This window comes from Pipistrellus hanaki (genome assembly GCF_964339955.1).
Source record: "Pipistrellus hanaki genome assembly, chromosome: 18".
NCBI classification, from domain to species: Eukaryota; Metazoa; Chordata; class Mammalia; order Chiroptera; family Vespertilionidae; genus Pipistrellus; species Pipistrellus hanaki.
In genome coordinates this window covers 37,694,075-37,711,048 of record NC_140520.1, presented here as the reverse complement: position 1 = coordinate 37,711,048, position 16,974 = coordinate 37,694,075, and the positions used below count along the sequence as shown (strand labels likewise).

Below are 16,974 nucleotides of genomic sequence, written 5' to 3'. Positions count from 1 at the left end.
GTTTCTGCAGGAGGCAGGATCCCTTATCTATTTAATAAACAAACAGTTTTCTCCCAAAAGTTTTATTTGTTACATTTAAAGTACAAAATCAAACACACAGCCAGCTTCCCATATGTACATATTTACACGTTACTAAACCACAGAACCCGTTCTAATGCAGCCGACCCCGAACAGCACAGGTGTAAACGTGGGGCCGCGGATACATGCATTTCCCCCGTGAACACCTGCACGACGGAAGGCGCGGTTGGGAGTCTACAGACGTTCCACGCCATTAACGGACCCGAGCATCTGAGGGTTTTGGCATCAGCAGGAAGTCCAGGAACCAATCCCCCTCGGACACTGAGGGACAGCTAAGCTTAAGTTTTGGGAAGTCACAAGGTGTGAGTGTCTGACTGTGCTGGGGGTTGGCGTCCCTAACACCCACACCGTTCAGGAGTCAACTGCATCTCCACCAATCCTATCTCGAGTAAAAGGCAATGTGTCTCTAAAAAGCAACCCTGGTTGTAACACTGCCAAATGAAAATTATTTTCACTTTATCATGTGAAAGGATAGAAACAGGAACTGGGGAATTCACATAAACTTTAAACATTCAGGGGAATGATGAATGGATGAACCTGCCAGTCAGCGTCTGGGAATATGAACTGAATGGAGGGAATGTGAGTTACAGGAGACATTCCATGAGGTTAACCAATTCCTTCTAAGGGTCTGTTGTGGAGTTTCTGTCCGGTGGCACGGCCTGTCTGAGCCGTATCGTCCATGGAGGGGTAATGATTTATAGGGAGCTGCCTAAAGAATATCTGTTGAAAATTAAACCTGTCACTAAGGGAGGTATCTGATTCTTAACACTGCAGGTTATTTCAACCAAATTCCAAGAGCACGATTCTCTCCGAGTCCGGCGGAAACTCGGGCTGCCGGACACTGAGCAGAGGATGCCACTGAGCACACAGGTGTCCTGCAGGTCACAGGGGCAACGTTCTAACAGCGAGCGTCCTTGTTCTAGGAGGTCACCTCCCTGACTCGCAGACCAGAGGGCCCGGCACCTGCAGGCCACTTCCCCAGCGCCCACCCTACGGGGACGCGTCCACACACAGATATGGGTCCCTCACGAAGTCAGAGTTCTACTAACGGCTTCACAGTAGCAACACAGAATGTACTCCATGTCCCATTTCCATAGGAAAGGCTATATTTACACTGTCCACTCCAGGCTGAAGTGCGGACCCGAGGCCTCCGATGCTCAGTGAGGAGAGCAGAGGCTCAGTAGAGCAGCAGCCCCTCCTTGGCGGCCAGGCGCTGCCTGTGCACCTGGTCCTGCCGCAGCTCCTCGTGGGCGGGGTGCCAGAGCTTCGTGAGGACCCTCTCCACGTTGAGCGCGTACACCGTGTGCGTGGGGATGACTTCCCTGTGCACCTGCATCGAACAGGACGGTCTCAGTTACACTCAGGACACTGACTTTTCTAACACGGAAAAGGTTTAGATCCATAAAACACTCACACAAAAGACACACAACGTATAAACTTCCAGCCAGAACCTAACAAATCCCAAGCCAACTAACAAAAAACCAGGAAATAACAAGGTTCTGAGATAGAAATCGGGAACAGGGTGTTTTTCCCCTTTTCTCTCTCAGTGGGGAGGGGAGTGTGGAGACGGGGGAGAATCAGGGCGGACTCGGTCGGGCCCAGGACTCGAAAGTGAGGGGGTGAATGGCTTTAACAGTGAACAGCCCAAACTGAGAAACGAAAGACCGGAATGGGCAAGCTCCCGCATGCCACCCATCACCCAGGAAAACCTCCGGAGCAGTTACCTGCAAAGCTTCAAAAAGGTCGTGCATGTTCACGGGAGGCAGGGGCGCGGGGAGGGTGTCACCGGAGCACGCCAGCAGGAGCGCGGCCTGCTGCTCCGCGTCGTCGGGGTGCGGCTGGGCCGCTGAGTTCTGGCCGACACAGGGGGCAGGAAGGGCTGGCGGGCTGAAAACAGAGGACGTTAGAAACACGCCGCAACTCCAAGGGACTCCTAAAGGCGAGACTAGGAACAGGCGCAGGAATGCACCTATAAAAAGACCTAAAAGGGAAGTAGGAAGCCAGCTATTTTTTAGTGAGTGCATATACAAAGGGCAGAATTGTCATTTTTTAAGGCAGCCCATCTGGCATGCAGGAAACAAAATGTAGAGCAACCCCCTCCCTCCACAATATTAAAATATTCACTACACTCCAGATACAAGGCCAAGATTGTTCGCTGCCCTTAAAGAGCTTCTAGTTGAAAAAACATAATAGACCTTAATTCAAGGAAAAGGAAACAAAACGCCGACTTGGAGGAAGGTGGATATGCTGGAACCAACAGGATCCTGAAGAACCGCCAGGAGACATGGCCAGCACAAGGGCGGCCAAGGCCAAAGGCAAGCCCCTGGGGAAACCAACCCATGTGGCCGTTCCCAGGGCCCAGGCGCATGGTGGGAAGTCGGGCAGAGTGTCAGCACCAGAACACAGCAGCCCCCGTGCGACAGAACACGCTGGCTGAAGCCACACTCAGGAGGCGAGCGGAGGACAGCGTGGCCCAGACAGAGGCAGCCTGGTCCGGAAACACGCCCACCATGTTTGAGGAGCCCGGGTGACTGCATAGGGGAGAGGCGGGCGGGTGGCTCAGGCGCCTGGCAAGTCAGGGATGCTGTCCCCAGAATTCACCCCTGCAGGAGCCCCCTTTTCGGTTTGTTTTCTCTAGAATGACTTAAATGAGAACCAGAAATCTCAAACACAGGCCTGCAGGAGACGGAGAACTGACCGCCACCTCCCGGGTCGTGAGCTGGGCTGAGAAGCTGCAGCCCCTCCCTATGGCTCCAACACTGTCTCTCCTCCCACTTCTCCCTCCCTCCCCATCTGTCCCACCTCCCTCCGCCCCCTGGGCCTGTATCGCTCCGCCTCCCCAATCAGCTTCTCCCAAACCTCTCTCAGTCCACAGGACCAGACACACCATGCCCAGCACTTGCAGAATGCAGTCACTTCCGTTCCCACAAGGAATGGGTGTCTTTCCTTCCCAAAGGCTTTCAATCCGGACAGAATTTGTGGGAACGGATGGATGAACAACACAATAAAGTAAAACCATTCTGCTCTCAGGCCACACCACCCGCTATCTGACGGCGTGCACACACACAGAGCAGCGTCGCCGCAGGAACACACCTTTCTATTAGGCTGTTGTACACCACGATGCTGTTCCTCAGGTATGGCTGGGGGGTCACGTTACTGCCAAAGGCGTACTTAAAGTGACCATCTCGCACTCGATATGCTTTCCTTCTGGACACAACCGATGCCAGTATGTCCTTAAGGTGATTCTGTAAAACCAGAAGAAAAACAGCATGAAGTCCTGTTTAAGAGCAAATCCTCAGGCTTCCCTGAGCTGCTCACGCTCACGGGACACAGGATGGGATGGGTGCGTGCTGGACCCTGCGAGGCTCACCGAGGAGCCAGACCGGAGGGGCCAGCAGGGGGGAGGGGGGCTTGTTCTACATAGAATATAAAAGGTTTCCTATCTCTAAATTTGCTCCTCTAAAAATGATTTTCAGCCCGACTGGTGTGGCTCAGTGGTTGAGCTTCGACCTATAAACAAGGAGAGGTCATGGTACAATTCCTGGTCAGGGCACGTGCCCGAGTTGCAGGCTCGATCCCCAGTAGGGGGCGTGCAGAAGGCAACCGATCAATGATTCTCTCTCATTACTGAAATTTCTCTCTCTCTCTCCCTCTCCCCTCCTCCCTGAAATCAATAAAAAAAATTTTTAAAAATGATTTTCAGATAGCTTTAAATAAAAGCACAAAAATAAGTAATTTTCTTTAAAAAGAGGCAACACACCTTGAAACTTTAAAAAGTTTCAGGTTCTGGGACTTCTGGGTTACAGTGCCCAATCCTCTGAGCCCCTCCCCCGAAGAGAACTGGGGCTCTCTCAGAGCGATGTAAACACAGGGACACAGGAAATTCGGGTTCCATCCCTTCACCTTATGAAAGCCACGTATGTAAGAGGCCGGCGAAGGGACAGCCTCGCCCCAGCCTGCCTTGTTATCGGGACCAGGGGTGGCATTTCAGCGATACCAGTGAGAGCCTCTCCATCAGGAGCTCACGGTGCAGTTTACAATTTCCGCACCCGGAGCTCACTGTCATGTTTGTAACTTAAATCTCTGAGGTCGGGTGAGGAAGGGAGACCCAGGGAAGTGCCAGGTGACCAGCGTCCCTGGAGCCCCTGTGCGCGCCAGGCCCGGGGACGCTCTCCGGCAACGACGTGAAAAACCGAGTGCATGACGGAGCGTCTGCGACAGGGACCACTGCGCAGAGGCCGCGTCGAGCTCTCCTGAGGCCAGGCAAGCGACGATCTCATTTGCCCCTTAGAAACCGCTCCCTGTGACAGGACACATGGGCTCAGACACCAGTCCTCTGGGAAGCTTGCTGTAAAGCGAAGGCACTGGCCCGGAGTGCGGTGCGTTTCTCCCTCAGAAGAAAACCACGTGAACGCTGACAATTCTGAGATCAGTGACGTGTGGGCTCTTTTCTCACACAAGCTCCCCACACGCAGCCCGTTTCTGCCCAGCACACCCACCTCCACGGCGTAGACCACCGCGGACACGGCCTCCTCCGTGACGTGGTCCAGGCCGTGCTCGTACGCCGTCACGATCATCCGCCCCTCCAGCTGGCCCCGCGTGGGCAGCATCATTGTGTGCGAACATAGTTTCAAGTCATCGTCATCTTGGGGATCCTTTGCCACAAACTGCTGGGCTCCCGAGAGGGGGTTCTGAGGCTGGAATCTGTGCTGAGTAAGAAAACCTTTCAAAGTTATTCATTACAGTGGCGAGGAAGGAGACGCGAACAAGAGTAACCAAAGTCCTGGACTGCACGGCCCACAGAGCCATGCCGCCAGGACCACGCCGCCAGGTGAAAACCAAAAAGCACGCGTGGTGCACAAATAGTCCGGCTCATGCGTGTTTCCTGGAAAGAACGGAGGCGTGGCTTGTAATGATTAGCGTCTCTGTAACCACAGAGCACACGGCTCTGGGCTGGAGTAACCATCAAAAAGGTTTAAAACTATATTCAAAACAGTGAGAGCGAGTTGAGTGTACATGAAGCAGGCAGGTGCTGAAAGTGTCAGGCAGTCACTCCTTTGTAAGCCTGGGAAGTCTGACTACCCCGCAGGACAGGCTGACAGCCAGCACTCCAAGACAGTGCTGTGCAGTGTCCTGGAACTACTTATTCCTACTGCCTTCTCCTTGCAATTCCCAACAAGAGGCCGCCACACTCATTACTTAAAGTCGTTTTTCTCAGTCTTTCTTCTGCTCATAAAACCTCAGCCGTCCTCTGGGAGATGCTGAGAGCCCTTTATATTCTCCGTCATCACCAGAGACGGCCCCCTGGCAGCTTGTGTTTAAGCCCAACATGCAATACTTTGTAGCTAATACTTTTGACGTTTGTATTAGAAAAGTGACACCTGCTTTTTCCCATTTTCCAGGGGAAACACTGCACTGTACACCAAGCCTGTGCGTGAACAGGAGGCCCCCCGGGCCGATGCCTGAGGCTGAATGCTGCGGACCTCAAACAGCAGCGGCGATCGGTGCTTGTGGTGCTAACCCAGAGCTATCGCCTCCCAGTCAGCACCGAGAGCAGGGAGACTGTTAGGAAACCGTTCCCTCAGGAAAAGCCAGTTACTCTAAAACTGCACCAATTCTACAGCCAAGTGCCCCTGAGCCGCCTCTGCTGACCCACAGCTCGGGCTGCTGGGCAAGCCAGGCCCCTGCCCTGCGGCCTGCAGGCCCCCTGGCCGTGGGACACAAGTCCCTCGGAGAAACACTGCAAAGAAGGAACAGGCTCAGCTTCCAAACCACTGAAAAATCACCGATGCTATTGAGAACGATAATGGTTATGCAATAACAAACCGGGATTAGAAAAACCCAGGCACCAACTTCACAAACAGTGACACCTTCCCCCCAGGACGCCCCCATTTCCCCAACTCTAACACATTCATTTAAAACGTAAACCAGCGGTGACCCAGACCTGCTGACGAACAACCTACATCAAACTTCTGGCGCACAGAAGACATCTTCTTCCGCCCCTTCGGCTTCCCGGGCTTGGCCGCGGAGCCCCCCGTCCAGGGCAAGGAGCCGGCACCCTCTAGGAGACAGGACACAAGGACGTGAGAGGAAGAAACCAGTCGGGAACTGCGAAGTGTTTTCATTTTGGGCTAAAAAAAAGTATGGAATGCTCAAATAATATAAGTAAATAAAAAATAAATTCACATCTTTTTCTGTTTCTTCCTCCATTTCCTTTTCTAGCTGTAACCAAAATTACTCTCAGGACGACAGCTTGGTTTTCCACACCATAGCCATTGTCCCTGCAGCCGCGTCACAGTGAGGACCATCAGCTGCTGTTCCTGCAGCCGTGTCAGAGGGAGGATCACAGAGGGAGGACCATCAGCTGCTGTCCCTGCAGCCGTGTCACAGAGGGAGGATCACAGAGGGAGAACTGTCAGCTGCTGTCCCTGCAGCCGTGTCACAGAGGGAGGATCACAGAGGGAGGACCATCAGCTGCCGTCCCTGCAGCTGTGTCACAGAGGGAGGACCATCAGCTGCTGTCCCTGCAGCCGTGTCACAGAGGGAGGATCACAGAGGGAGGACTGTCAGCTACTGTCCTTGCAGCCGTGTCACAGAGGGAGGATCACAGAGGGAGAACCATCAGCTGCCGTCCCTGCAGCTGTGTCACAGAGGGAGGACCATCAGCTGCTCTCCCTGCAGCCGTGTCACAGGGAGGACCATCAGGTGCTGTCCCTGCAGCCGTGTCACAGAGGGAGGACCGTCAGCTGCCATCCCTGAAGCATATCACAGAAGCAGAGCAGGGTTTTCTAGCTCAGAATGGGGACTGAGCATGTGTGCTAACCTACTTTCCTTCAGGACCTGCTAAGAATGGCAACAGAGGGAAGTAAGGGCCCGCCCACACAGCAGACAAAGAGGACAATGAGCAGGGGACAAGATGAGATCTCGACAGGTTTCCAGTGGGCTGGAAGGTGCGGGCTGACAGAGCAGATACGAGTTGGCCATGACCAGCTAGCAAACCAACACATGGACCTCCTCACAGGCAGGGCAATGAGGTGGGAGTCAACCTGCCCAGGAGAAACCCAGAAGGATCTGGATTCGGAGAAGGTGAGTGCAGCGGGCACCAGGAGGGACCCGTAATGCCACCTGTGGAAGGTCTACAGGCAAAGGTCATCCACACAACCCCTTCCCTACCCAGCGGGCTCAGTAAGAGCAGAACGCAGGGTGCCCTGTTCAGACAGCTGCCTAGCCCACTGCCGGAGGCCAGCCCTGCTCACCGCATCCACGCGGTACCTGACACGGGGGGGAGCAAGAGGGCGCAGGTCACAGGGACAGCGTCTCCGGGGTTTACTAAGGCAGCGGGGCTGCATGCTGGCAACTCAGGAAGCCCATTCTTAACTATGAAGCCCCCGGCTTCTGACAATCATCTACCCGGAGCACCTTAAGAAAGACCAAGTTAATGCTAAAACCAGTTTGGCTCAGTGGATAGAGCGTTGGTCTGCGGACTGAAAGGTCCCAGGTTCCATTCAGGTCAAGGGCATGCACCTTGGTTGCAGGCACATTCCCAGTAGGGGGTGTGCAGGAGGCAGCTGATCGATGTTTCTCTCATCGATGTTTCTAACTCTCTATCCCTCTCTCTTCCTCTCTGCAAAAAATCAATAAAATATATTTTAAAAAAAAGAAAAAAAGACCAAGTTAAGCAAATGAAAAATAGAGGTTCAAGAGGTAAAGGTTCCAGGCTACACAGAGAACTCAAGTCACTCCTAGCTGGTGTCCTCAGAGAAGCTGTGCAGTCACATATCCATAAAACAAAAGAAGGTTCTATGGAAATGCTGAATTAAGGGATGCATGAGACAGAAAGGCTGAAAGGAGTTGAGGAAATCTCACAAAACACAGGGTAGTAAGATGATGAAACACGTCTAAGATCAGTGTATCTAGAGAGAGAGAGAAGGATCTGTATGAGGAGCTACTGAGGGCCCAGGACAGAAAACAGGCGTAGCTGTTTTCTAAAATAGCTGAGTTGAGGAAATCTCACAAAACACAGGGTAGTAAGATGATGAAACACGTCTAAGATCAGTGTATCTAGAGAGAGAGAGAAGGATCTGTATGAGGAGCTACTGAGGGCCCAGGACAGAAAACAGGCGTAGCTGTCTCTGAGAACAGAGTGAGGGTGGGAAGAACCTTCTGCATATCCTCTTTAGCCATCGACATATTGTTTAGTGTTAATGAAGAACAGTCAAAGTATTATAATACAAGCTCACTGTAACTCACTTGAAAAAATATCCTCCAAATTTTGTAAGAGAAAAATAAAACCACCCATCATCCTAGCAAAACATTATTTCCATTTTGAAGTATTTGGAAGGATGAGTTTTTAGTTTTCCGTTTTTACATTTTTTCTTATTTTTTATTTTTATTTTTTACATTTTTATTTTTAAAAATATGTTTTTGTTGAATTTAGAGAGGAAAGGAGAGGGATACAGCGATAGAAACACTGATGAGAGAGATACGTCCATTGGCTGCCTCCTGCATGCCCCATACTGGGGATGGGGCCTGCAACCCTCTTGGTTCATGGGCTGATGCTCAACCATTGAGCCACACTGACTGGGAGAGAAGGATGCGTTTTTAAAGCCTTGGGGAAAAATCCTCCAGCTCCTTGGGTTAGAAAGAACTGTTTGGGAAGTCTGGTCCAGGCATCTCGGCACCCAGGCCTCACGTGGGAAGGTCAGTCAGCCAACCTGGACCTCAGGTGATGGTGACGCTGCGCCCTGCGGCCAGATGCTCAGGGTGAGGAACCAGCATGATGACAGGCGGCGAGGACAGGAACTGCGGGGCGGCTGCTGGGAGCCACTCACACGTGCTCCTGGGTGGGGCCCTGGGAGCTAATTTTCTTGTTTTGAGGTGTGTCTCCTCATCTATAAAAAGCGGCTCAAACGCCCCTGGCGAGTTGCTGTGGGGATTAACGTGACGCTCGTGAATGTGCAGCCCACTGCAGCCGCTCTACACAGTTATTGACTGAGCTTTCCTGCCAGCCGGGATACAGACCGCCACCTGCAGGGGCTCTCGGTGCAGACCCACGTTTCTGTATTTTACTTGTAAGAGAAATCCTCTCTTTGTTGCTGGCCAATATTAAGTAATTTCATTTTGAGAAAATATATTTTGGTTGTTGATGGAGAAATAATGTCAGATTCCAAATGTTTCTTCACTTATCTAAAAACTACCTTTGTTTATTGTATTGTGATGTAGTAATACTTTGGGTTAAATTGCATAGCAGTCATTTCTGTTCTGAAGAGGCAGAAGATCTGAAACTTGTTCTGGGATTGGATTTATTCTCTGTTCCACAACCCATATATATTCCTTTTTCTACCTCCCCCAAGTTATTCCCTCCACAGTGTGATGTTCTGGGTTGTACATTTTGTTCAAAAGATTTAAAGAATTTATGAGTTGGCTTGGATAAGTTTAACTTTATTTTTAATTTGTTAATTATTTGGAATAAATGTATTAATCTAAAAAAAACACCAAAAAAACCTAGAGGCCTGGTGCATGAAATTCATGCATGGGAGCATGGGGGGGGCCTTAAGTCCAGCCTGCATCCTCTCCAATCTGGGATCCCGATGGAATCGGGCCTAAACGGGTGGTTGGACATCCCTCTCACAATCCAGCTGGGTGGGGGGGGGGGGGACCAGGCCGTCAGGGGAGGACAGTTGAGGGCAACCAGGCCAGCAGGGGAGGGAAATTAGGGGTGACCAGACCAGCAGGGGAGGACATCCCTCTCACAATCCAGCAGTTGGGGGGGGGACCAGGTTGGCAGGGGAGGGCAGTTGGGGGCAACCAGCCAACGGCTCACCTGCCTCTGCCTGATTGCCCCTAACCGCTTCTGCCTGCCAGCCTGATCACCCCCTAACCACTCCCCTGCCAGCCTGATCAATGCCTAACTGCTCCCCAGCCAGCCAGATTGCCCCTAACTGTCCTCCCCTGCCATCCTAGTCACCCCTAACTGCCCTCCCCTGATGGCCTGGTTGCCCCTAACTGCCCTCCCCTGATGGCCTGGTTGGCCCCAACTGCCCTCTCCTGCAGGCCTGGGTCCCCTGTAACTGTCCTCTACTACAGGTCTGGTCCCCCAACTGCCCTTCCCTGTAGGCCTGGTCACCCCCAACTGCCCTCTCTGCAGGCCTGATTGCCCACAACTGCCCTCCCCTGCAGGCCTGGGTCCCTCCCAACTGCTCTCCTCTGTTGGCCTGATGACCCCTAAATGCCCTCCCCTGCAGGCCGTACTGTGACGGCCATCTTGAGTCCACATAGGGGCAGCCATCTTTGACAACATGGGGGTGGCCATCTTGTGTCTTGGAGTGACAGTCAATTTGCATATTACTCTTTCATTAGATAGGTTAGCCAATAATAAACATTCAACTGCTCATTAAAAAAGGTTTTATTTAATTCAGGTCAACCAGCTATACTTATTAATAACTCTCCACATTTGCTAAGCATTTTTGTGGATTTTTGTGTATTCATCCTTACCCAAGGATATTTTCCCATTGATTTTTATGGAGAGTGGAAGAGAAAGAAAAAGACAGAGAAACATCAATGTAAGAGAAACACATTGATTGGTTGTTTCCTGATGAGCCTACATTAGGGCCCAGGCCTACAACCAAAGTATGTGCCTTTGACCAGAATCGAACCCTTTGGTCCGCAGGCAGACACTCTACCCACTGTGTCAAACTGGCTAGGGCACAGGCATTTTGTATTTTTAAAAGCACCTTTTTACTTGTTATTTCATCTGCTTATTTATTTAAATATATTCTTATTGATTTCAGAGAGGAAGGGAGAGGAAGAGAGAGAGAGAAACATCAATAATGAGAGAATCATTGATTGGCTGCCTCCTGCACGCTCGCCACTGGGGATCAAGCCCACAACCTGGGCATGTGCCCTTCATTGGAATCAAACCTGGGACCTTTCAGTCCGCAGCCCGACACTCTATCCCTGAGCCAAACCGGCTTGGGCTGCTTATTTATTTATTTATCCCGTAGGTTCGACATCACTGTCTCTATTTTACAAATTAAAGCTAAAACCATCCGATAATTAACTCCTTTCTCTAAGCTAAACCTGTACCCAGGGCTCCACTCAACCAGGGTTTTTACTTCAGATCACTTATCTCCTGGGCATGTGGAGCCTCACAGTACGCTCAAAAGTAAGATCTCATCCTCACGGCGCTGGTTCTCTGATCAAGTCAGCTTTTCACAGGGAAGTGGATTACCTCTGTGATCCACCCGGCCAAAGTCCGCTCTCAGCTGAACAGAACACAGAAACCTGACACTGTGAGCCCGTGCAGGGAGGGCAGTGAGGGTCAGGGATGCACCAATGGAGACTTCTTGGAGGAGGAACTGGGCTCCAGGAGACCTTTTCTGAATTCTTCATCACACAATAGGGGTGGCACAGGGCTGGATGATACAAAAACCGGCCATTTCTAGGTAAATATGGGCTTTTAATACATGATCATCAGCATCTCCATAGGCCTTTTTAAAAAAAATCAACTTAGTGACAGCAGGAGGTACCTAAGAATGCACTTTTAAACAAGAGCCCAGGCTAAGTTTTATCATAGGGCAAATTTTGCATGTAATCAATCATTTGTTTTGGACTAGTTGATTAAAACAAGATGGCTGAAAGAGGTGGCTTGTACCACCTAAGCTCCAGGCATTTAGGGATACAGGGGTGGGCGTTTCTATCAACACCTGTTTAGTTCAACCTCCCAACAGGCTGCGGTGAGGACCCTTTGTTTTTCACCAATCATCGGCCAAACACACACGTGGAAGCTCTAACTTACCTCCCAGGTGCCAGTATCTCACAAGTGGAAGCCCAGGGTCCCCATAGGTTGTGATCCCCACTCCCTCCATCCATGCGAACCCCGCTGCCCTCCCTGCACTGGCCTTCACCTCTTCATCCTGGCCACTCAGCCTTCCCCTCCTCACACAACTTCCGGGTGTGAAGTCCAGCGGGTGGGCAGTCATGACCGAAGGCGCTGAGTCTAGGGAGAGTGCTGCTTCACGTGGTCATAAAGGAACCTGCACCAGCACACACCCCCTCTCTCAGCCCAGAGGACATGTCGCTCGCAGGCACACGTGCCTGTTTCTGGAAGCTGAAGCCAGGGTCTTGGGCATGTTGCGGCTCCCTTACCTGGGGTAGACACCAAAATCTGGCAGCGCGTGAGGATGGCCAGGAGGAACTCATTGTGAGAATGCACTGCAAAGGGAGGGGGCAGGAGTAAATACACCATATTTACCACCAAGGAAGCCGCTACTTCAGTGCAGCTTTTAAGGGGTTTGGATATCCCCCATTCTGCCATTCTTTACACTTAATTTTAAACGTCCACATTATGAAAACGACCTTATATGCCACTAAAATTAAACTACTTTTTAAGTGAAAAGACTAATTTATTGCAAACCTGGAACCCCCCGGGGGTGGCTGTTTTACCATTATCCTGCGTGAGGAGTCTGTGAGCTTCCAGGTCAAACTCCTCTTTGCTGATCTTCTGCTTGAACCACAGCTTCAGGTTGGCCCAGTACCTGCAGGGGCGGGAAGTGCGAAGAGCCAGGCTGTTTCTTCCCCAGTCCACCCAACTGCTCCACCCCGAGGACAGTTTACTCCCTAGTGTGAGGGCGAGTGCCCTGATCTCCACCCAGAGTGTGACACCTGGAGACAGGGCCTTTCAGAGGTGCTCAGTTCCCGCGGATGTCAGGGGGGTCCTGACCCCCGTGACTGGTGTCCTTAAGAGACAGGTCAGAGAGCGACACCGGACAATGGCCATCGCCACGCCCGGGGAGAGGCCTCAGAAGAAACCGGCCCTGCTGACCCTTGAGGTCAGACTTCCCGCCTCCAGACAGTGGGAAACACAGGCCCCTTTCGGTCCCCCAGGCCGTGGCATTGTGATGGCCACCCGGCCGACTGGCACACCTGGCAACCAGAATGCCTGGCAACCAGAATGCCAACGGGAGGGCAGAGGAGGAAGGTCCTCCGTGAAAGGGGCTGACGGGCAGTCACAGAATCGGACTCGTGAGCCAAGTGGCCAAAAGCACAGCTGTCCCTTTCCTTCCTCACTGTCCCCTTCTAAGAGGCTGCTCCTCTCCGGGAGCCTGCATTTCATGTTCGCAGTTAAAGTTTTACTGGTTCTTCTACTCTGGTTTCTCTTCAGATCGTACAAATCTTTCGCCTTTTAAAGTTTTACTGGTTCTAAGGAATGCTGTGCTGCATACTGAGAGCTGCTAAGAGAGACCTTAAAAGGTCTTACCACAAGAAAAAAAAATGTTGTTGCTTTTTTGTGTGTGTTAATCTTCACCTGAAGAAATTTTTCCCATTGATTTTTGGAGAGAGTGGAAGGGAGAGAGGAGGATGAGGAGGAGGAGGAGAGAGAAAAAAGCATTGATGTGAAAGAGACACCCTCACCCTCCCACAACCGTGGGGACTGGGGACCAAACCTGCAACCCAGGTATGTAGCCTTGACTGGGACTCGAACCCGTGACCCTTTGATGTGTGAGCTGCCGCTCTAACCACTTAGTACATCAGCCAGGGCAACACATTTATGGTAATGATGGTAAATAGACTTACTGTGGTGATATTTACAATATCACTTTGCAATATTTACAAATACGAAATCATTCTGCTGTACATCCGAAACTATAATTCAATTTCAAAATAGATTTATATATTAAAATGTGTGTGCTGCCGAAACCCGTTTAGCCCAATGGATAGAGCGTCGGCTTGGGGACTGAAGGGACCTGGGTTCGATTCCGGTCAAGGGCATGTACCTTGGTTGCGGGCATATCCCCAGTAGGGGGTGTGCAAGAGGCAACTGATCGATGACTCTCATCTATGTTTCTAACTATCTCTCTCCCTTCCTCTCCATACAAAATCAATAAAATGTTTAAAATAAAATAAAATAAAATAAATGTGTGTGCTTTACGGTCTGGGGAGCGGTCATTAATACTGTTTCCGGCTGACCTCTTCCTTTCAAATGCAGCCCAGTTTCCATCTAACTGGCTGTTTCTAACACGGCTCACCGCCAAGAAGACACCCATAGATGTCAGAAACTTAGTGGTTTTTAAAGTGAAAGCCGTCCATCATAAGAATAACTAGTTGACTGTAGAAAAGAGAAGATCCAACCTTTTCTAACAAAAAACCGCTTGAAGCGAGTAAAATATATGAGTCTTTACATCCACACCTTGTTTCAGTGCTTAAGCTGCTCCCTGTTCATCAAACAAGGTTAATAAGTTAGTGCATATCTCATGGTCACTTTCAGTTCACACTCGTTTACTTTCCAATGCTCATCTGAGTTTCTAACAGGAAGAGAAAAAAAAGCAGAGATTTCTCTGCCAGATGGTTTAACGCCCTCACTGCCTCAGTAGGCCCCAAGCAGGGCCTCTCCTGTTCAGATTAGCTTCTGGGCGCCTCAGCATGACCTCTGCACACACCTCGTCATGATCTGTGAACGGACCTAGCCATGATTTCTGCTTGGACCTAACCATGATCTCTGCATAGACCTGACCATGGTCTCTGTATGTACATGGCCATGATCTCTGCATGGAACTGGCTATGGATGAATGAAATTGCAGCCAAAGCTGTGGGTTTGAGTGAAATTTTTTTTCCCCCCAAGAGAAAACATGTAGCCTTAATGGAATCTTAGTCACCTAAGACTTTCACTCAACAGCCAAACGTTTAGTTCCAGAGTTTGCCACCATGTTTCACACGCTCAGTATTAATAACTTCCCAACAGTGGACGCTCAGGGGCCTTCTTTGTTTAAGGACAGGAACAATTAGGAAGTGAAATGGAGCTCTTTCCGTCCTCTTCCATCCAACAAGAGGTCAGTAACACAAGAAACCTGCATCACTAGTTTACAAGAAAGATGCAAACAGACGCAGTCTGGAGCGTGGGAGCTGGTTCAGAGCTGAGACGAGGCTCTGCAGGGAAGCGGTTCCACCGCGGGGATGTCCACCTGCGGGCAAACTCTGTGCCCACACAGCAGTCCTGGCTATCGAAGGCTGACCCTGTCTTGGTCCCTATGCTGACTGTATGCCCACAGCCCAACGGCTATTTTCCTCAACACCAAAACCAAGCCAGCCGGCCTCTGAAGCCGAGGCTGTGAGTGGGTCGGACTAGGAAGCACTGGAGACACCTGGAGAGAAGTAACAACACGTGACCAAGTCACCCCAAACATTCAGCACCTGTTCGCACAGGACACTCATTGGACTAGACCCAGCTCCTACCACGCTGTTCGCCGGGACTGAATGACGGTTATGACACTCGCTGACCCAACAATGTCCTCGGTCCCCGGCTGTGACCTGGGGAGGTGTGGCTGGGCACCGGGGCTGTCAGGTATCAGGCCAGGAAGGGGAGGGAGGGTGCCAATCCTCTGTGCCTCTCTCTCTGGTTGAAGTCACTGAGCTCTCTGGATCGCCATCTTCTCCCCTATCCATGGGAATGACCGCACCTGGCTCGTCTCTGCGGTGAGGTTACAGGAGGCAGCACCGTGAGCGCCTGACCATACGAGCCCACTAACCGCTGTTACCCCCCCGGAGGGCCCCCAACGGCCGTCCCTAGGCCCGGCCCTCCCCAGCCCAGAGCCTCCGCCTCCAGGAAGCCCTCGGGGCGCCCGCGCCGGCCGCACCGCAGGGCAGGCCCGTCCCGGTGCCCGGCGCCCGGTGCCGGGGAGGCGGGGGGCGGCCGGCGGCCCGCCCGGCGCACAGGCCCCGCCGCCCGCGACGCCGGCTGCCCAGGCCCGGGCGGCGGGGCGGCTCCGGGCGGCTGGGCGGCCGGGCCGGAGCCCCGCGCGGAGGCCGCAGGCCGCGCCGCTTACTGTTTCACGTTGTCGCCCAGCGCCTCGCTCAGGTTCTTCTTGGCCGCCTCCAGCTCGCTCACAAAGGTCGCCATTGCTCCCGCTCCCGGCCCGACCGCAGGCCCGGCAGCCGCGCCGCGCAACCGAAGAACCAACGCGGCGGTGAGCTCGCGCCGAGGCCCAGCCGCTGCCGCCAGCCCCGCCCCCCGGCGCGCGGAGGACGTCGGTTTGGTTGTCGGCCCCGCCCGCCTGCCTCCCCCCCCCCCCCCCCCCCGGTCCGAAGGGAAGGGGCGGGGCCCAATCCGCGGGCCGCTCGGCGCTCCGGCTCCGCCCCTGGGTCACATGACCGCTCCGCGCGGCCCGGCTGCAGCGCCGCCTGCTGGACTGGCGCGTCCGCGCGTTCAGGGAGCCGCAGGGCCCAGTCCTTTCTTTCACCTGGTGACTTATCCCCAGACCCCACATCAAACAGTGACTGCAGCATCCGTTTTCTTTTCTTTCTGCGCTTCATTTTCCGCCGAACACCAGTCATCTGTAGGCCATTCAGTTGGATTATCTTGCTAAGTGTGCGCCCTCTCTAACTGAGAGGTAGTTCCCTTTTACCCCATGCTGTGTGCTCTGTCCCGGGGCAGTGCCTGCACTAACCAACTTTGCTAAGCGAATGAAATGATGGTGGAAATGGAGAAAATGCACCGAGGATAAGAGGGAAAGAAAGAAAGTGTGTTTTACCAAACTCTTTAACGGAGATTTCTTCCCCACGCCCATAATTTAGAATCATACTCTCTCTGCAGTTTTGATTGTTGGTGGGTTTTTAACATAACATAATAACAAGTATTTTTCTCTGGTGTTACATTGTCCCTTTAGTCCTAATTCTAATGCCAGCGTGTTAAATACCCCACGGATAGAATGTGCATAGTGACCGGATTCCTGGTTGCTAGAGTGCTCGCATTCATTCTATGTTAGAAGCAATAATGAACTTTATTCATAAAGCTTGGCCTCATTTAGGATTATAAATACAATCCTGTACAAATACTACACAACGGAAAGCCATCCCAAAGGTTTATTTTCACACGGCTATTTTACTTATATATCCCCTAAA

At 52.0% G+C, this 16,974-nt stretch overlaps 1 protein-coding gene across 2 annotated transcripts; it reads right to left on the bottom strand.

The window, feature by feature from the left end:
* Nucleotides 1-46: 46 nt before the first annotated feature.
* TADA1 (transcriptional adaptor 1) lies at nucleotides 47-16,091 on the bottom strand. 2 transcript variants are annotated; one of them, XM_084866618.1, is made up of 8 exons: nucleotides 15,900-16,091; nucleotides 12,523-12,614; nucleotides 12,226-12,291; nucleotides 6,042-6,139; nucleotides 4,578-4,787; nucleotides 3,172-3,323; nucleotides 1,803-1,965; nucleotides 47-1,408 (listed from the first exon to the last, which is right to left on the bottom strand). In XM_084866618.1, exons 1-8 carry the CDS (start codon nucleotides 15,971-15,973, stop codon nucleotides 1,256-1,258), a joined length of 1,008 nt encoding a protein of 335 aa, XP_084722744.1. In that variant the 5' UTR covers nucleotides 15,974-16,091; the 3' UTR covers nucleotides 47-1,255. The 2 variants fall into 2 exon arrangements, with proteins under 2 accessions (XP_084722744.1, XP_084722745.1); XM_084866619.1 differs by having other exon boundaries at nucleotides 4,578-4,782; nucleotides 15,900-15,974.
* Between the last annotated feature and the right edge of the window lie 883 nt (nucleotides 16,092-16,974).